Source organism: Anopheles coluzzii, chromosome 2, assembly GCF_943734685.1.
Source record: "Anopheles coluzzii chromosome 2, AcolN3, whole genome shotgun sequence".
NCBI classification, from domain to species: Eukaryota; Metazoa; Arthropoda; class Insecta; order Diptera; family Culicidae; genus Anopheles; species Anopheles coluzzii.
In genome coordinates, this window is record NC_064670.1 from 88,757,346 (window position 1) to 88,779,476 (window position 22,131).

Sequence of the window (22,131 nt, forward strand, 5' to 3'; positions counted from 1 at the left end):
TGCGGGTTGTTTCAGGGGATTGGAACTAGTAAAAATCATCATAAAACCGTGACCAACGCCGTTCGAATACTTTAACTACGATCTTCCAGTGTAGAGCGGGAGCGGTGGTGAAACTTTCTGCAACAGTCATCCAACGTGCCGGGCGTCTCCAGCTGGAACGTCAACGGGAAGTGCTTCCAACAACTACTAATTACACTTCTAAACAAGCACGCCCGGCGACGAGGGAACAAATAGAGGTATCCTTTGCTGGAAAGCGGAGGACCAAAGGGGTGACTCTGCTTGTTTGGAAATTAGATACACAAGGAAATGTAGTGGAAAGCAGCACGGGCCAATGTTTTGCAGCTGGCTGTGCACAAGAATCGTGCCCAACAGTCATCGGTGGAAATGTCTCCTTACTTCTGCAATTGTTGCGCTACAGCTAACTTTTGATACCACTTTTACTGTGCTATGGTTGTGTTATGGGTGGTAGTGGATGTATGTTCGCAGAAAACATCTACTTTAATAACGAGTAAGAAACACGAAATATTTTTATTTATTTTTTCTTCATTATTTTTCTCTATAACCTCAATCTAGAGACATACAAGGAAAAGTTATTGATAAAGCTTAATGAGCGTGGAAAACTTTGAACAGTTAACGAAACTTACATGCATCACGTTAAATGACGTTGGCACACTTTTGATGAAATAAATGTTTAAAGTATTTGCAACAAGTTCGTTTCATCTTGGGTTACAAATTTGCTCTTATTTTATAATAAAAAACATAAAATTTTTACACAATTGTTATACCAGTGTACCATAGTATGAATTTTATTTGCTCAAATTCACTTTTACCTATAAACTCCCGAACCGAACGATCGAACTCAATGAACAATATTTGTATTTCTTTAAAAACGATGGCCTGACAGGGCTGTGCTTGACATATTGAACTCGCATGACATATTTTTTTAGATATATGTTTTACATATTATGTTAAATTTACATCATGATATATTTTTGTTTGGAACACACCACAAAAATGATGACTATGACTATGATAAAGATGATTTTTGTTGTTGCTTATTATATATTGCCAAGAATCCCAAAACAAATGTAAAAAAGGAAATAAAGACTAGGCATTATTCATACCTCATGTTGTTTTAATTTGTTATTATTTTATATCCAATTGATCTTCTTCATCTTCTTTTTTTCCTTTTCTTCTTCTTCTTCTTCTTCTTCTTCTTCTTATTCTACTTCTTCTTATTCTTCTTATTCTTCTTTTCTTCTTTTTTCTTCTTCTTCTTCTCCTTCTTATTCTTCTTCTTTTCTTCTACTCCTTTTGGCTCAACAACCGTTGACGGTAAAGGCCTGCATGTACCGCTACTTGTGGGCTTCACTTTCAGTGACTTAATGATTATCCCCATAGCAGGATAGTCAGTCCTACGTATGGCGATACGGCTGAATATTTAAGCTCACTTACAAAAATAAATCTATGATTTTGCAGGCCTCCTGACGTCAGTTATCCGGAATTTTCACCAGCGCGTATGAAGACATGCGTGCAGGCATGCTTTTAAGACCTACCTCGATTTTTATCAATTCCTCCTCAGTTTTCGCGAAAAAAAAATTGTATTAGAAGTTTTGCAATATATTGGTCTAGAAAATTTCGATGGGACGCAGCTAGGGGAGGATGGATTGATTTGCTTACTACGGTGTCATAATGAAATACAGCCAAAATTCACCTAAAATAGTCGAATTGAGTTTTGGCGTCATTGCTTGCAGTTGTGAAGCCAGTGGACTAAAGGTCTGCGCCAAGGGGACGGGCTTGCCTACTCCTATTCAATTTTGCGCTAGGGAAAACCATCCATGACTCGAGGGTGGAGATTACGGGAACAATTTCCTATAAGTCAACCCAGATCCTGGCATACGCTGATGATATCGACATCATTGGTCTGCAGCTTTCCTATGTAGCAGAAGCCTACCAAGGAATCGAGAAAGCGGTAGATAACCTCGGATTGCAGATAAACGAGGCCAAGACCAAACTGATGGTGGATTATCAGTGGCCCTAATAATAACATCTCCAAACCTACATAGGCATGACGTACAGATTGGTGAACGCACTTTTGAAGTCGTCCCAGAATTCACCTATCTTGGGTCAAAGGTCAGCAACGACAATAGCATGGAAACTGAATTGCACGCAAGTATGCTGGTTGCCAACCGGTCATTATACAGCCTGAGAAATCAGTTCACCTCAAAGTACCTGTCACGATGGACGAAGTTGGGACTATATAGTTCCTATATATTACCGGTACTCACGTACGCCTCTGAGACATGGACACTGTCCATATCTGACGAAACCCTCTTATTCGCGTTTCGAGAGGAAGATGCTCAGAAGGAAATTTGGCCCGTATGTGTGTAAGGACAATGAAGGAGCCGTTATAATGACGAGCTATACGAGATTTACGGCAACCTCACTGTCGTGCAAGTTATCACGCCAGGCTCCGGTGGGCTGGCCATGCTGTACGCATGGAAACGGACGACCCAGCCTGTAAAGTCTTTTTAGACCGTCCACAAGGACAGAAGAGGCGTGATAGGCCCAAATTGAGGTGGCAAGATGACATGGAGGCTTCCGCCATTCAGGCCGGAATAAAGAACTGGTAGACGGTAGACCGTGAGCGGTTTCGGACACTCCTGAGGCAGGCCAAGACCGCAAAGCGGTTGTAGCGCCGGATAAGTAAGTAAGTAATATATATGTTATGTTCCCCATGTACTATTTCAATGTTTAGCCTGTTGCCTCCCGGCCAAGCTAACGCAGCAATGGAGCCACAGTCCCACAGTCCCTCGGTCTTCATTTTCAGCTTCCTTTGTATCCTCAAGTCGCTCAGAGCCGATTCGGAACCGGTCGTTCTTTCGATTCTCTGATTGTTGTCTAATAGTGAAAAGTTGTCTAATAGTTTAATGTTGTAGATACCGGAACGAGCTTATAAGACGTCTAAAAACCTCCACAGGGAGTCTGTTAGGATAGCTCGAACGAACTCGACTTTCAATTGTAAACGCGTGAAGTGGCAGGTCATTAACGGATGATCAGCATAAGAAACACGATTATCGGGGCGGATTTGATGGCTCTCTTGATAGGTGAATGCTCATGTTTTTGAATGTATTTTTAAACCCTACGCTACGCAAAAAAGTTGAAGGTTATAAAAAATCCATAAGTCGTTTACCGAGAACCCCAACAGAGTGCGTTTTAGACGCTACGGGGTGCCGTTGTTTGATCGCGCACGCTCCTGTCCAAATTTGCTTTACTTTTTTTACCATCACGGTTAGAGTTTGACTAATAGAGGTGTCAAATTTTGTCTACTGACTCATCAAATACTATTATTGAATTTAATACAATCAACGATTCGTTAGTGCGGGTTAAGATCAACATTTTTTGTACATTTTTTTAAAGCAGACGTTAATCGACGAATCCGATGAGAATCTATCGATATCTAGGAATTCAGGATTCAGTTTTTTTTGCTGTAACATACATTTTGAAAACAGCTTAACCAGTTTAAAATGGCGTTTGAAAATATAAATATCCTATTAAAACTCATTTCAAACCGAAAAAAATGTAAAACAAAACTTTTTTCAATAGATGATTGTCATGAAAATTGTCAATAGATGATTGTCATGAAAGGCCCAAATTGAGGTGGCAAGATGGCGTGGAGGCGTCCGCCATTAAGGCCGGGATAACGGACTGGCAGACGAAGGCGCGAGACCGTGAGCGGTTTCGGACACTCCTGAGGCAGGCCAAGACCGCAAAGCGGTTGTAGCGCCTGATAAGTAAGTAAGTAAGATTGTCATGAAAATGCCTGATGCATGACGTGATCCCATTTCATGATGTGAATTGGGTACATACCGGATTTGGGTACATACATCCGGTGAATTGGGTACCGGATGATGCATACTGTCCCTCTAACAGGCAAAGTTTCCTACTTTCCTACATAAATTACACTAGTATCGTAATCGTGCAATGTACATAAAGCACAATTTAGTTATTAAACATAAAAATTTTAATTAAACCAATGAAACCCAATGTTCCCTTGTATAAAACCATTGTTCCGACTGTTTTAATTATTAATTTTTGACTACTTTACTACTTTAACAAAAAAGTTGAGACAGAAAAGCCAGCCATGGATAAATATGCTTCACTATAAATCAAATAATTTTTTAGAAAGGTTAGCTTATGAAATAATTTTATATAAAGTTCGATTTTTTAAATAAACTATTCATGAAACAACTGTCGAATCAATGCAAATAAACAACTCGAAGAGCTCCTGTCAAATTTCTAAATCTATAGGGAATGTTTCACAAAGTATCTGCCATCATAAATTTGTCATTTTGTATCTAAATTGTTGGGAAAATTATCTCCAATCCCACTGAGCCTGTGTCCTTGTACTCCACCAGTCCCTCAATCGTAACAGCAAATTACGATCCACGCACGACGACCGCACATTAATGGTGATTTCATAAACCAGTGCAGCATATTATCATTTATGTACCGTACCGGTCTGCATCATATCCTGTGCTCCAGCGTGCATCACTGACGACGCACTGACAGCCGGTGACGACCGAACCGAAGGTATCGATGAGAGGTGGAAGGAAAATTTCGAACCGTCAGCAAAGCAACAAGAAGCGGCAACAAATTATTCAAACTGTTTCTGTATGTTCCTCAACTTGACATACGATCCGACAGTAACGGAACACATTGTACACACCGGTGCACGGGGCAGTCTCACCCACGAGATTCTTCCACAGCCAGTATGTCTAAAACCTCGTGCAGAAACTTCCGAAAGGACAACCTACGCGAGAAACTATCGAGAGTCTTCGGGAGTCTCCCAGGGCTTACCTCCTCGTGCACGTTTTCGCTGCACGACTCCTCCCCAGCACATGGAGCTGCGTTCCTTCCCAAGCCGATCACTCTCGAATGGCCTGGAATTCTGTTGCCCTGTTTTAGTTTGGCCGTTGGGACACGGATGTTGGAATGCAAAGTAAAACTTGAACTACGTCATTGTGTACACGCCCGGTTTACGGTACTCTGGTCTGCTCCCTGGAACTTACCCATCTCAGCTCGATTCGCTCGTGTCTTGTACTGCTCATGTCTCGGTTTCAGGCAATAGGTGATAAGACTGTTGCAATATTAATAAATTTATAATCTATGCTCAGACCGTCCTGCGTGGTGCTGATACACGTGCTGCTACAACAACCGACCGAAACATACCGGATCAACCCCGACCGAACGTCCCCGGGTCCAGGTGTATCGGATCCAAGTGCACCTAAAGCAGAAGCAGCAGGTTCTGGATGAAAACTGGAAGCTCTTGCTTCATCGTTTTCCAACTCGCCAGGCAAAACCTCCCGTTCGAAACTATTATTGTCATTTGGGACACACATCAAACTTACTCTTTGAAGCATCGGTTTCCGGTCCGTGGCAAAGCTTTTGGTGTTTGAATAATTCAAGGTTCTGCGAGCAGGCGAGCACCCTCATCGCCACACGTTCCGCTGCGCACAGGAATCCTTGTTAAGTCGTGTCGTACAGCTTTCCCAGCAGATGAAATGTACCTACATTTCTCGGTTTTAGTTTGCACCGTGTCCACAACCAGGCCCACCCCCTGCTTCTCCTTGCCAGTTCAAATGCTTCCGAACCATTTCACAGCAGCCACCGATAAACGATTCATACCGTACGAGTCATATGAGCGTGCACGTATCCAACAGGGATGCTCATTTAACCATCCAACCATCCGAGGGTCGGAAGAAAGAGAAAAGTGCATTCTTATCAGCACCAACCAGCCCTACCTTCTACCAACGCGGTCTTGCTCTTCCATAGCCGTACATGCGTACGTGAATGTATCCTAATCCCACTGTCCACACCGGCAAAACCTTCGACGAGGACGAGTGTTTGATGTACAGGTGCGCCCCGTCCTATTGCAGAATTCTGGTATTTCGTTTCTGAAAGATTTTGCAGGCATACCCGCTACAATCGCCATCGCAAGGGAACGCGTTAATGCGAACACATTTGCACATGCGGCGAGAATTTTCCCCTCTAATAAAGATGTTGCATGTGAAAAATGGTTGCACATTTATGGCAATCAATGGCAACCATTAGCGGTACTCACACTGTAAGCTGGATGCAATAAAAAGCCACTAGTTTCAGGAAACTATAAAATATCCTTACTTTTAAAAGTTGTACGAAAATAAATTAAGCAATTGACAATATAACTGAACTTGCAGTTCTTTAATATTTTTACTTATTCATTGCATGGTTTGCACCTTTGTATGTATAATATTTTTATATTTGTTTATATTTGTAATCTGAATCACATTCTTTATTAATTTTGCTAAACGACACCGCATTGCCTCAGCAATGCGAGAACAAAAACCAACTGTAAACAATCCTTAAGGCCCGTGTACATTGATCGTAATTGGTAGCGTAATTTCGATTTTCACTCTGGTGACAGCTGATGGAAGTTACTATTTTGTCATCGATGAAATGGTCGTGTCAGATCGCAAATTTAAGTTACTCTGTCATCGTTGTTGGATGCAAAAAAGCATGCCCAATTTACCTATCTACCAATTACAAAACTTTTTAGTTAAATTCATTAGCCGCGTTCAGACACGGCATATTCTGCTAGAAAATATATGTCAAACACACTTTTTCACTGAGGTAAGGGAAGTCTAGCAGCCTGTGGCGATTCTTTTTCAAGCTATCCAAACTGTCCATCGCTGGATGAACAACAAAAATATTTGCTTGCAATCTTTTGACAGGCCGAGAGAAATGTAGGGTTTTTTTCGTGTTTAAACATTAGTTATCGATTGCTTTCAAGTTCTAAATATTCTAACGGTTGTATATATAAGCCTAGTAAAATCCGCTTTATCCAAACTTAAAACTTCGTTTTCACCAGGCCCTGATGGCATCCCTGCCTGTGTTTTGAAAAAATGTGGCAATACCCTCACTCCTATTCTCACTCGTCTTTTTTCTCGCTCGCTCGGATTTTTCCTAGTCAACGGAAACTGGCTTGGCTTGTTCCCATTTATAAGAAAGGTGACCGCACACTAGCATCAAACTACAGAGGCATTTCTATTATTTGTGCGTGTTCTAAAATCCTCGAGTCAATTGTCCATTTATCTGTAATGCCTTGTGTAAAAAATTATACTTCTACGGAACAACACGGCTTTATGCCCAATTGCTCAGTGTCCACCAACCTAATGTGTTTTTTGTCTTCTCTACATCACTACCTGTCTAGTGGTAAGCAAGTAGACAGTATCTATACCGATTTCAAAGCGGCATTTGGCAGTATACCTCTATCATTACTTGTTGCTAAGCTTCGAAAACTAGGTTTCGTTGGCTCTATATTGCCGTGGTTCAACTCCTATCTTGAGAATCGTTTATATGTAGTTAAAATCTGTGGCTCTTTCTCTCAATGTTTTCTTAGTTCTTCGAGTGTCCCTCTAGGTAGTGTCCTTAGTCCCTTACTGTTCATTCTCTTCCTCAATGACTGTACTTCGATCCTTCCTCCTAACGGCTTCTTGCTATATGCGGATGACGTTAAAATTTTTCTTCCTGTATCTTCTACAGCTGATTGTCTAGTCCTTCAATCCTGGCTCTGTAAATTCTCTACATGGTGTGCTTCTTTAGTCCTGTGTCCTGAAAAATGTTCTGTCTTGTCTTTCTTCCGATCCTCTACAAGTATAACTCATGCTTATAGTGTCTGTGATGCCCCTATTCCCCGTGCGTCCTTGTCTAAGGATCTTGGCGTCTTCTTTGACCTGAGTCTTTCTTTCAAGGAGCACATGGACTATGTCATCAACAAGGCCAACAAAAGTCTTGGTTATATTTGTCGCATGTCCACTGAAATTCATGATCCTTTTTGTCTTAAGTACCTTTGTTGTTGTTGGGTCCGTTCCGTACTAGAATATGCCTGTGTCATCTGGTCTCGTGTCCAACTATCTCTGCTCCAAAGGATTGAGAGGATCCAGAGACGTTTTACAAGGATCGTATTTTGTAGGTCGCTAGGTCATCACTCTATTCCGCTTCCTTCGTATGACGATAGATGCACTCTATTAGGCCTTGCCAAGTTGGAGCACTGCCTCTCGATCGCTCAGGCTTCTTTCGTTGCTGGCATATTGCTCAATACGATTGATACTCCTTCCCTTCTATCGCGCTTACATTTGTATGCACCTTGTCGCACCTTACGTTATCGTTTTCGTCTCCAGTTACCTATATGTCGTACACGTTTTGCTCGCAATGAGCCTTTTGTAAGAGCTATGTTGTCTTTTAATAGTACTTCTGATCTGTTCGATTTCAACATATCCTATCCTGTCTACCGATTCCGTCTTCGCTCCTTTTCCGTACCATAAACTCCTTCCAACTCCTTCGTGAATAATTGTATACTATAGTCAGTAAGCACTATTGCTGTAACCCAACGTGGCCGAGCAATTAATAAAATAAAAATAATTAAATAAACAAATAAAAAATATTGTGCATTTCTTACAATAAGAACCCGTTTTTTACCAATTATTAGTGCCGATTATGTGGCTCAACTGTTTGAGAAAAAGTATCAAAAATGCTCATTTTCTATTATGATCCGTGTTTGAGAATTCGATTTGTCTCTGGTTTGATATATCGAACTTAACGAAGGTCATTTGCATTACCTGACTCAAACGGAGACCGTTTTTTGTCCAACAGCTTGCCGTCAGGTTAAAGCTACGGAAAGCGTTTTGTTTTACGGTTTAACTACTAAATACATATATTTAAACCACACGAGTTGCATGTAATTACATTCAGAAGGGATTTTTTGTAATTATTCACTGCAAAAAGGGTGGAAATAACAAAATGTACAGAAATTGGAGAATCATAACAAAAGCGCTACTTTTCATGACATTGCCAAACACATTTAAATATCAATAATATGCCACACGTAGAAATAATTATTAATTGGTATGATACTTCTTGCGTTACGCGTTGCAGTTTGTTTTGACAAACAAATCCATTTCAGATCAATTTGGTAGCATTGTCTTGAGTCAACGAAAGAAGTCTCTAACAATCTTGTATAATACCGATTTCGTTCCAGTTCGTGTGGCGCGGTTTTGTTGGATACGTTTCTGTTTGAATCAGATAATCACAGTAATAGTGTTAAATTACGATAAGTGTATGCTGCATGGTATGTGAACGCAAAAATATTGGCTTCTTTTTTGACAATTTTGGAAGGGGAAAGGTACGCGAAGAAAGATATGGCTTGTGTGATCGTACGTATTGAAAAATAACATATTTTATGAAGCTGCCTAGAGTTTTAAAGGCAAAATGCTTCGATTAGCAACTGCCAGATGTGGTAGTGAAAATCGAAATTACACTAGGCGAGTACGATAAATGTACCCGTGTCTTTACGATTTTCAATTCTTGTCATGAAAATTGTAGCAAACAACCCTTTTTATTGTTATTTACACTAACAAGCGTTATTTTTTGGTTGTCGTTTTGTTTTCGTTATGATGAATGTTTTGTTTTGTATGACAGCAGCCTATAATTATTATAAATTAAAAATGTAACACATTGTTGTTTAACTCAAACACTAACAGCATTCCATTATTCCACCACTAAGTCCTGACTAGTGATGGGAAAAATTAAGTTTTTTCGGAATCGATTCCGGCTAGCTCCGCTGTTTTCTGGTATCGATTCCAGAATCCCAATCGACTACGGAATCGGCTCCAGAATTGTTTCCGGAATTAGCTCCGGAATCGGTTCCGGAATCGGAATCGGTTCCGGAATCGACTCCGTAATCGGAATCGGAATTGGTTCCGGCATCGAAATCGGCGCTCAAATCGGAATTGACTCCTAAATTAGAATCGACTTCCAAACGGAGTCAGTTTCGGCATCGCCATAAAAATAGGCGTCTGGGTCAAATCATACTACGTATTGATAACCCAAAAATTAAAATTTACTCGTAAAACATCCATTCTAATGGAGATTCAAGGACTGATTTCGCATCTAAAACTTCTTTTTATCAATTCAAGAACTAATTCACATTCCAGAGCTAATTCTAATTATGGACTCAATTATGATTCCGTTATCGGGACAAATTGCAATTCCCAGGTCAATTCCGATTCCGGAGCCGAGTCTGATCGCGGAATCGATTCCAGAGCTGACTCGGGAATCGGATCCGGAGTCAACTCTGGAATCGGCTTCGGAGTCAACTCTGGAATCGGCTCCGGAATCGTCTCCGGAATTGGCTCCGGAATCGGCTCCGGAATCGATTCCGGAATCGACTCCGAAATCGACTGCGGAATCGGAATCGATTCCAGCATCGGAATCGGCTCTGGAATTGATTCCGAACACGGAATCTGAATCGGGTAGTCCGGAGTAGGAAATCTTCAGCTAAGCAAAACTCAAGAACTGTTTTCGAATCCAATACCTCGAGACTAGAGAAGATGTCAACACGCTGTGTGTTAAGTATATAATCTGCAACTCTTATGAGAAGACGATTTGAAATTGTTCTGGAGCATTCATTAATCTGAAGATATTCCACATAAAATCCTATGCTTGTCAAGATACGACGCATATTATTAGAAATTATCTGTGCAAACAATATTTGTTCGTTGACTGTCGCTCCAGTCGATAGTAACATTTTAATTTTTTTTCTGTATCGACTGGCAAATGCGTAGTCGGTGGCACTCCATCCCAACAGATGATCTTTTGTGTTAATAGACTGAACGGACATCTTATTGAGCAACACATTTTCTATTTCAGCTAATGGATACGAAGCTGCCAAGTGAAGCGGCATTCGACCTACGGTATCTTTTGCCATTGCAGCTGATTGATTATTCGACAGTAGCTCGCGTACTAGATCTGGCGATTGATTTATAACAGCCATGTGTAGATCACATCCTTTGCTTTCTCTAAGAATTACTCGATTGAAGATGTCACGCATTGTTCTTGATTCATTATTCCAATATGACCACGAAAAGAAAAAGCTCTCGTTCTTCATACGATTCTTGTTTTCATTTAACCAGCAAGCCGCAAAGTACTCAGCAAATATTCTATGTGTGAATTGAGGAATGTCATCTCGAACTTCTTTGATCAACAAAGTCTTATGATTGCCTTTAACTATATGGTTCATACACTGGTAAGCTTCCTGATGTTCCAGGTCATTTAACACCTTAGCTGTATGTCGTTTGTCAAGCAAAAACAACCAAGCCAGCAAACCGTATTGTTGTTTGGTTAGCCAAGCCATATTTGTTGTATCTTGAGTTACATTCAGATTGATGGAGAAGCTGTCAGCTATCTCACGGTCATTCCAATGTAGCATGTTATCTAACTGATCGAACCAAATCATGTTGCAACGTTTCAACAAATATTCCAAGATTTTATTCGAACGATTCCCTTCCTCATTGAACGCAACATAGTGAAACACATTCCAGCTATTTGCGGCGTTTACTGTAGCTGGGTGGAATCCTCGTACAATCAAACAATGCATCATGAAGAAACAGCCATTTTGAGCAGTCATATGAAGCAAATTTCGACCCTCATCGTCCACACCGTCCAGATCGGTGGAATTGTCGAGAAGATACAGAAATGCAGGCATCGACTTCTTATGACATACATCTTTACCTTTCGGAAGTAATCTCATGATCATTGCGATGAGTCTGTTGGTGATGGCCATTTTGGTCTTGAGATGAATGTATCTGAGCATGCGGACATTTCCCTCGTGAACTGAATAAGCCAAAAGAGCTTCGAGCACATATCCATTATAAAGGGTGTCTTTTTCATCATATTCAGGCAATGGAAACCGAACATTACTACAAGAAAGTACACAGCATACCCCAGGAGAAAGATCCTCGTCCAATGATGGCATGCTTGCAATACAATAGCCGTCAGGAATATCAGTTTCCTCATTCATCAGTATGTTTTGTTCGATGCAGAGATGATGAAAGATTGCTTTGAATGAAGTAAACTTAGTTTTTTGTATCGTATATTTGAGAGCAGAAATAAAGCCGACTATATTATTCATGTGAGGTAAAGGAATGTTATGATCTTCGATCAAATAAACAATTATATCATGAGCATCATTCTCCAATGCCAATTCAAACAAATGATTGGTTTCTTGTTGAAAAATTCTGGAACGATCGTTGATTTGAAATACAAATTGTTTGAATATTTCTAGGAAATCTTCAGCTAAGCAAAACTCAAGAACTGTTTTCGAATCCAATACCTCGAGACTAGAGAAGATGTCAACACGCTGTGTGTTAAGTATATAATCTGCAACTCTTATAGAAAGACGATTTGAAATTGTTCTGGAGCTTTCATTAAACTGAAGATATTCCACATAAAATCCTATGCCTGTCAAAGTATGTCGCATATTATTAGAAATTATCTGTGCAAACAATATTTGTTCGTTGACTGTTGCTCCAGTCAATAGTAACATTTTAATTTTTTTTCTGTATCGACTGGCAAATGCGTAGTCTGTGGCACTCCATCCCAACAGATGATCTTTTGTGTTAATAGACTGAACGGACATCTTATTGAGCAACACATTTTCTATTTCAGCTAATGGATACGAAGCTGCCAAGTGAAGCGGCATTCGACCTACGGTATCTTTTGCCATTGCAGCTGATTGATTATTCGACAGTAGCTCGCGTACTAGATCTGGCGATTGATTTATAACAGCCATGTGTAGATCACATCCTTTGCTTTCTCTAAGAATTACTCGATTGAAGATGTCACGCATTGTTCTTGATTCATTATTCCAATATGACCACGAAAAGAAAAAGCTCTCGTTCTTCATACGATTCTTGTTTTCATTTAACCAGCAAGCCGCAAAGTACTCAGCAAATATTCTATGTGTGAATTGAGGAATGTCATCTCGAACTTCTTTGATCAACAAAGTCTTATGATTGCCTTTAACTATATGGTTCATACACTGGTAAGCTTCCTGATGTTCCAGGTCATTTAACACCTTAGCTGTATGTCGTTTGTCAAGCAAAAACAACCAAGCCAGCAAACCGTATTGTTGTTTGGTTAGCCAAGCCATATTTGTTGTATCTTGAGTTACATTCAGATTGATGGAGAAGCTGTCAGCTATCTCACGGTCATTCCAATGTAGCATGTTATCTAACTGATCGAACCAAATCATGTTGCAACGTTTCAACAAATATTCCAAGATTTTATTCGAACGATTCCCTTCCTCATTGAACGCAACATAGTGAAACACATTCCAGCTATTTGCGGCGTTTACTGTAGCTGGGTGGAATCCTCGTACAATCAAACAATGCATCATGAAGAAACAGCCATTTTGAGCAGTCATATGAAGCAAATTTCGACCCTCATCGTCCACACCGTCCAGATCGGTGGAATTGTCGAGAAGATACAGAAATGCAGGCATCGACTTCTTATGACATACATCTATACCTTTCGGAAGTAATCTCATGATCATTGCGATGAGTCTGTTGGTGATGGCCATTTTGGTCTTGAGATGAATGTATCTGAGCATGCGGACATTTCCCTCGTGAACTGAATAAGCCAAAAGAGCTTCGAGCACATATCCATTATAAAGGATGTCTTTTTCATCATACTCAGGCAATGGAAACCGAACATTACTACAAGAAAGTACACAGCATACCTCAGGAGAAAGATCCTCGTCCAATGATGGCATGCTTGCAATACAATAGCCGTCAGGAACATCAGTTTCCTCATTCATCAGTATGTTTTGTTCGATGCAGAGATGATGAAAGATTGCTTTGAATGAAGTAAACTTATTTTTTTGTATCGTATATTTGAGAGCAGAAATAAGACCGACCATATTATCCATGTGAGGTAAAGGAATGTTATAATCTTCGATAAAATAAACAATTATATCATGAGCATCATTCTCCAATGCCAGTTCAAACAAATGATTGGTTTCTTGTTGAAAAATATTGGAACGATCGTTGATTTGCAATACAAATTGTTTGAATACTTCCTGGATACCTTCAGTTATGCAAAACTCAAGAACTGTTTTAGAATATGTTTCATCATGACGAGAGAAAATGTCAACGCGCTTTTCGTTAAGTATATTTTCGACCACTTGAATGTTAAGACTTTCTGCAAATTTTCTGGAGCTTTCATCTGACCGAAGATATTTCCCGTAAAATTTAATGCAACATAACAACGAAGACAGTTGATTGGAAAGTATCTGTTGAAGAAGTATGTGTTCATCGACTGTTGCTCCAGCTGCCAATATTCTTTGAGCTATTTCTGAATATCGACTGGCGAATGCGTAGTCTGTGACACTCCATCCCAATAGGTGATCTTTTGTGTTAATGTACTGAATGGACATTTTTTTGAGCAACAAGTTTACTATATTCAGTGATTGGTACGTAACTGCCAAGTGAAGCGGCAATCGACCTACGGTATCTTTTGCCATTGCAGCTGATTGATTATTCGACAGTAGCTCGCGTACTAGATCTGGCGATTGATTTATAACAGCCATGTGTAGATCACATCCTTTGCTTTCTCTAAGAATTACTCGATTGAAGATGTCACGCATTTTTCTTGATTCATTATTCCAATATGACCACGAAAAGAAAAAGCTCTCGTTCTTCATACGATTCTTGTTCTCATTTAACCAGCAAGCCGCAAAGTACTCAGCAAATATTCTATGTGTGAATTGAGGAATGTCATCTCGAACTTCTTTGATCAACAAAGTCTTATGATTGCCTTTAACTATATGGTTCATACACTGGTAAGCTTCCTGTTGTTCCAGGTCATTCAACACCTTAGCTGTTAGTCGTTTGTCAAGCAAAAACAACCAAGCCAGCAAACCGTATTGTTGTTTGGTTAGCCAAGCCATATTTGTTGTATCTTGAGTTACATTCAGATTGATGGAGAAGCTGTCAGCTATCTCACGGTCATTCCAATGTAGCATGTTATCTAACTGATCGAACCAAATCATGTTGCAACGTTTCAACAAATATTCCAAGATTTTATTCGAACGATTCCCTTCCTCATTGAACGCAACATAGTGAAACACATTCCAGCTATTTGCGGCGTTTACTGTAGCTGGGTGGAATCCTCGTACAATCAAACAATGCATCATGAAGAAACAGCCATTTTGAGCAGTCATATGAAGCAAATTTCGACCCTCATCGTCCACACCGTCCAGATCGGTGGAATTGTCGAGAAGATACAGAAATGCAGGCATCGACTTCTTATGACATACATCTTTACCTTTCGGAAGTAATCTCATGATCATTGCGATGAGTCTGTTGGTGATGACCATTTTGGTCTTGAGATGAATGTATCTGAGCATGCGGACATTTCCCTCGTGAACTGAATAAGCCAAAAGAGCTTCGAGCACATATCCATTATAAAGGATGTCTTTTTCATCATATTCAGGCAACGGTAACCGAACATTATTACAGGAAAGTACGCAGCATACCTCAGGAGAAACATCATACATCACACAACATTCCTCGAATGGTGGCATGCTTGGAGTACAATAGTCATCAGGAATATCAGTTTTCTCATTCATCAGTATGTTTTGTTGAATGCAGAGATGATGAAAGATTGCTTTGAATGAAGTAAGCTTATTGTTTTGTATCGTATATTTGAGAGCAGAAATAAGACCGACCATGCTGTTCATTTGGGGTAGAGCAATGTTACGATCTTCGATCAAATAAACAATTACGTCGTGAGCATTGTTCTCTAGTGCCAGCCGGGCGAATCGTTTTAATTCTTTATCAGAAATCTTGGATGGATCGTTGATTTGCAATACAAATTGTTTGAATATTTTTAGAAAGTTTTTAGTTATGCAAAATTCAAGAACTGTTTTCGAATCCAATACCTCGAGACGAGAGAAGATATCAACACGCTGTTTGTTAAGTATGTGATCCACTACTCGAATGAGAAGACGATTTGCAATTGTTCTTGAGCATTCATTTGACTGAAGATATTCTCCATAAAAATAAACACCATACAACAGTTGATATAAGTTGTTTGAAAGTATCTGTTGAAGAAGTATGTGTTCGTTGACTGTTGCTCCGGTTAATACTATTTTTTTGGCTATTTCAATGCATCGGATGGCGAATGCGTAGTCTATGGCACTCCATCCAAACAGATGATCTGTTGTGTTAATAGACTGAACGGACATCTTATCGAGTAACAAGTTAACTATATTCAGTGATGGGTACGTAACTGCCAAATGAAGAGGAAATCGACCAAGATCATCTTTCACCAATACGGTTGATGGATTTTTCGACAGTATCTCGCTTACTATAGTGGTGGATTGATTTACAACGGCCATGTGAAGATCACATCCTTTGCTTTGTTGTAGAATTATTCGGTTGAAAAAGTCACGCATTTTGTGTAAATGAACTATCCAAAATGACCATGAATGGAAGAAGCTCTCATTTCTCATACGTTGCTTGTTTTCGTTCATCCAGCAAGCTGCAAAGTACTCAGCAAATATTCTATGAGTGAACTGAGGAATTCCATCATAAGCTCCAGTAATGATTCCAGTTTTTTCAATTCCATTATGCACTTCGTTAATATTTTTTTTACTTCTCACGATGTCATGTGATGTCAATAGCATATTTATCTGATTTTGCTCAAACATTACAAGCATTGCCGATAAAATATGCCGTTTTTTAATGTTTTCACAAAACTTTTCATGGACCACTTGCTGATAAGGATTTAAAAGGGCCATCTCTGTCAAGCCAGCTTTATGAATGCTTAAAATTTTTAGTTTCTGCTTGATGAAATCTTCGATTTGATCTAAAATATTAGCATTTGTTTGTATTAAATATCCTTTAGGTATAATGCGGCGTTTAAAGTCCACGTTATTTCTTGAAATTGGTAGATTTATAACGCATGCCATATGAAGAAGCAAGGGTATTCGCTTTAAATCCTTCAAATAGTGTACCATCCAATGATATTGAAACCCTAAAATCTTGTGCCGCTTGTTTGCATCGCAATGTTTGTAATCTTCTAGCTCATGCATCAAATAATTATGAACAAACTGCAGCTGATCGTACTGTGATAATTGTTTAAGACAATACATTCTATTGTTAGAAAATGTACTTTCTAACTGTTGTATGTAATCATACGGTCTTGTTGAGATGAACAGAGTTCGAATACCATCCAAACTTGCAATCCTTCCAAATAATTGCACTACGAACTCTTTATAAAAAGGAGCAGTTTCATCAAGTCCATCGAACAAGATAATCAGTTGTTTTTGATTGAATTTTTCCTGGAAAATCTTCAGCTCGATCAACTGTGCCCATGTAAATTTTGACGGGTTTGCTTTACGCGTGTTGACATAAATTTTGCCGTTAACTAAAGTAAATAGGTCTGCAGCTCGATCAGCTTGATTTCGGAAAACATCAGTCGCTTTGATCGAAAAACTGTAAACGTTCGAAACGAAATGCGTGAGATGGATTAAACGATACAGACATCTTAAGATTGCAGTATCATCAAGCAACTTAATGTCAGAGTTTTGCCATCTTTTGTAATCCGTGCAATACTGTGAATCGTTAATTCGAATCACATAATGTGCAGGGTTAGCGATCGATAGAGCATGTGCAAGCCACGTGAAATACGTTGACTTTCCCGTTCCCGCTTCATCGAGTAAGATGTGTACTTTCTCTTCGTTGTGCTGCGTGAAAACATCAGGAACGGTATACTGTACATCATCATTTGCAGATGAAACTGATTTGAGCATTTGAGAAAACTTGGGGCTACTAAATCGAAACTCGTCAAACGATATTTCGTTTTTGTACAGTGGACAAAAGAAAACATCGGTTTCCTCCTGTTCTTTTGCATGGTTTTCATTTTCTTTCGAGCATGGAACGACTGTGCGTGGAATATACAGATGCTTGATTGCTTCAAAGTTTTTTTCCTTCGATTCAATATATGCTATATTATCGAGCTCATAATAGTTGTCCAAAAAGATACACACGAAGCTTAGGCTATCATCGTCATTCAAAATGCCACTCGGCGATATCGTGGTTCCAAAAATATTTAAAGTTGTATTGGAACGTTTTGCATACAACTGTAGTCTTGCCTCTTCGGTAAGATCGCGTACGATGAAACAATCTTCATCTTGGCATGCTTCGAGTACTTCTTCGACTACTATTAACTTTAGCTTATGTTCTTTAGTATATCTTTGAATTTCTGGCAGCATCGATTTCTTCGACTGATCGATGGTCATTATAATGGTGTAAGAGTAGGAATCTACCTCTAAAATGAACTCGATTAATTTACGAAGTACATCGCATATATTTTCCTCAAAATCTTTCGCTGCATAGTGTATGAATAATGCATTGCATTGAACCAATTCAATTGTTTGTGATGCAACAAGAGAATACACTATTATATCCCTTGTTGTGTGATATTGGTAACGTTCATAAGCAGACTCATTACTGAGAAATTTATACAGCTTAGTGTCTTGAAGTCGATCTGATCGAACATCTATGTATCGATAGTTAGACTTCCATTGGTTAAGGTTAGACTGTGATTCTATTTGGAATCTAGAAAAGTAATGATTCACCCTCATACTGACAAACTGTTGTTTTAAATAGTCTAAATCCATAGGAATAGGTTGGGACAACTTCATTGAATCAAACAGTCGCATGAACAGCATGTTATGCGTTGTCATTCTATCGTCGACCCAGTGTGGCATTATTTCTAGAACACTGTTGTACAGCTGTTCCCCGTTTAATGACCCACAAACAAGCATAAACTCTTGGTAAAATTGCTGTATAACACGATCCACCTTCTTGAAGAAACATGATTCGTCGTGCATTGAAGTCGGTGTTTCCATGGTACCTGATTGAAAGAAGGACTTATTGATCATGAATTGCATCTCTTCCCAGATGGCGCTTCTATCATCACACTGCTTTGCTCTTATAAGCCTTTCATATTCTCTATGAAGAACAGCTCGCAGCTTCCCCATTATTGATGACTCACAAGCAGTTAGTAATTGTTGGCTTAGTTTAAACTTCCCTGTTCCTCCTTCAAGCTCCTCGACGCATATAGAAATCAGATCGGCGTAAACGTTTAACGAAGAATAATTCGAGTTAACTTCTTTGTTGTAACGAACATGCAATACGAGCATCTGTCCTAGCTTTTCTATACTAGCTTGCCGCAATTCATCTGCCAGCGTATTAAATTGCTCCTTACTGAAGCTGTAACACGTTGCTCCAATGTCGTCGCAAAAGGAAAGTATATCGCTGCTGTCCAGTGGTCGTAGTGTTAATTTTTGTTTGAGTTTGTTGTCGATCGTTGCATTAGTGCACAGAAGATAAGTATGCGAACCTGGGGACAATGTTTCATATCCTTCCAGGTACGAAATAAAGAACATGGGAATTGAAAAGGTACCGTTGGAGTTCCATTTCGTGAGCAGCGTTCCTTCCGTAATGGCTGGTCGCTCTTTTCGCGTTGGCGTGTACGGATGATTTGGGTGGATTTTTTTCGATTTCGTTGGCTTTTTGGGTGGTTGTTTATGTTTAGCTTGTATGAAAACCGTACCTTTCGATTTCGCTAGTGATGAGTAGCGAAACACCAGGTCGTCGAATTTTCCTGCATCTGCTACCTCCATCTTCAACTCAAATTGAGGCAACTTTCCTTGGCGGTGCAAAGAGTAGGCACGAAAAAGAATGATCATCGTCAATCGAATGTGGTAAGCCACGCCGTGTAAGGAGGATCTTTTGCTGCCTGACTCCATGTTGCTTTGGAACTAGAAGTAGTGTGGAACATAGAATGCGCATTTAATAATTTACTATCTGTTTGAGGTTAGATTATATGGATTGGAGGCGTTTATGTACCTTCTGAACCTTAGGAAATGATGAACTTAGTTGCCAGAAAAATCGCCACGACAAGTTTTTTTTTTTGCAAGTCCTTGGTTCGTTAGAAACGTCTCAGTTTTGGAACAAAATCACAAAAAAAATTTTGAGTTATACAAACACCTTTTTTAGGATGTTGCTACTGATGATCCTGCAATATTTGATAAAAAGAAAAAAAAATACATGATGCATGTTGTTTGATAAATAAAAAATCGCTCGTACGAGTAGCAACGCTAACAAATTCTTTGGTTAGTTATTGTCAACGAACAAGCAACGGAAGCAATCACTAAAACAGTTTAAAACAGCTACGTGTACACAGTGCATATGTTTGTTTGCTAATCCTTTTCCTTTTTACTAGAAAGAAGCATTCAAAAGCCTAACAATGGATAGCTTACATGGCCCGAAAAAAATCGACTTCGAGAAAATGTTAGCCTTCCCCTTTCTTCTTCTTTGGCACAACAACCGCTGTCGGTCAAGGCCTGCCTGTACCTCAGTGTAGTGAAGTGAGCTTGGCCTTCAGAGACTGATTTGTTACCATAGCAGGATAGTCAGTCCTACGTATGGAGCAGTGGCGATTTTAACGGTAAGCAAAGTAAGCAAAGTAAGCCCCGTCGATGAAGGGCCCCGCAGATCTTTAGACCAGCATCTATAACAGTTGATAGAATATGCAACTGTATTAGCAAGGAGGGCCCCGTGGGCGATGTACGTTGGAAACCCTGAACGCACAATGTCAGCGAAACACAATGTTTAGCGATTACCGGGCCGATAATCTGAATGTTGCGAAAAAGTACTCAAAGAAAATTCCGTAAATAATTCTTGGTGGCAAAAAACACAAAATTAGTTTTATTCTCCTGAGTAACAGGCGCGAAAAGAGGCCAGAGATTCGTCCTCCGGTCCTTTTATCCTCTCTCCTCCTCCCGCCATCGCAATTCAATCGCGATGGAGTTTTCTTCTGCCGAGTAGCATAACTCTACAACAATTCCCTCTCTACACATTTGCGGTGTACTCACAACACTGATGAATAAAGTGGTAGGTGGAATTTACTTACTCAATACAGTTTAGGATACTTCTAACAAAGTTAGTCAATCTGAATCACAAGTAATGAACTTTCAATGTCAACGTATTGTTTTCAAAATTCACACAGAACTGCATTATTACCTATAAATGTGAAGAAAGACACAATTCACATCTTCACATAGAAGATGAAATTCATCCCATAACAACATCTATATCACTATTGCTCATTCCTATTTCTTGTTGCGTGCACTTCAACTGTTTGTATGGAACTTAGCGCTGTTTTGGCTTATACCGACTGTCTTGCCCGATTAGGTCGTGAAATTAACCAGAACTTGTAAAATATCGTTATCTGATATTTGCACCATTTATTGTGGCCATTCGTACCAAGGCGACGCTGTAAAATTGATAAACGCTGTAAATGATAACAACGAAAGATTATCAAAAGTACTCTTGTTTGAATAGCTGAAAAACAATATATATACTAGTGATGGGTAAAAAAGAATTGATTCATTAGTATGAGTTATTCCTTTAATTGAGTGAGTGAGTAAATTCCCATGGTATGGAAAAACCAATTTTTTTGGAGTGCAGGAGGAGTAGTGAGAATTAAACAATTGCAAAGTAGTAGAAATATTAATAAATCATTGAATATTGATAAAAGAAATGTTGAAATTTTTTCGCAAGTAATAAAAGTAATTAAAGTGTGATGATGTCGAGCTCTTGGTGGGTGACACTTATTCTTACAACAATTCAACGAAAAACTTGGTATAAAGAGAATAGGAAAATTTAAATGAGAACATGAAAGAAAGAGAGACGTTACCAACTCATATTTTAAGATTAGCATTGATCTACCGATTAAAAGAGGTGAAAGGAACCAATCGGCTGAAAGCCTCTATAAAATAATTGGTAGAATAGAGGCCTTTTTGCATTAACATTGTTTCTATTTTTCATTCTTAAGTTAGTTATTTTTAACTAGTTATTAGGGCGAAAAAAATTTATTTATGTTAGTTATCAAAGTTATGTTTATTTAAGATGTATCATGTCGGAAGAATTTGATAGATAATCTAAGCTTGAAATAAAGAAAATTAATCAATAAATACAGTGGAGCGACGTTTATACGGGTACCTTTTATCCGGTCATCCGTTTATCCGTGCTGTTGAGAAATGACAGTTCAATACAATGGTGACATTGCGTGCTGAGGAGGATATTTAAAAAATCGGTTATCATAGCTCATAACAAAAAACAATATAATTCATGGTAAATTTCAAAAATTCTCATTGGAAAACATGTAGTTAATAAA

At 39.2% G+C, this 22,131-nt stretch overlaps 1 protein-coding gene across 1 annotated transcript; it reads right to left on the reverse strand.

The window, feature by feature from the left end:
- Positions 1–786: 786 nt before the first annotated feature.
- Positions 787–21,113, reverse strand: LOC125906541 (uncharacterized). The gene is made up of 3 exons (XM_049605798.1): positions 20,866–21,113; positions 19,800–19,968; positions 787–19,711 (listed from the first exon to the last, which is right to left on the reverse strand). The coding sequence occupies exon 3, from the start codon at positions 19,697–19,699 to the stop codon at positions 10,193–10,195; it is 9,507 nt and encodes a 3,168-aa protein (XP_049461755.1). The 5' UTR covers positions 19,700–19,711; positions 19,800–19,968; positions 20,866–21,113; the 3' UTR covers positions 787–10,192.
- Between the last annotated feature and the right edge of the window lie 1,018 nt (positions 21,114–22,131).

What these genes read in the sequence shown, in the direction of transcription:
- LOC125906541 (XM_049605798.1), bottom strand. Translation starts at nt 19,699, where the DNA reads ATGGAGTCAGGCAGCAAAAGATCCTCCTTACACGGCGTGGCTTACCAC.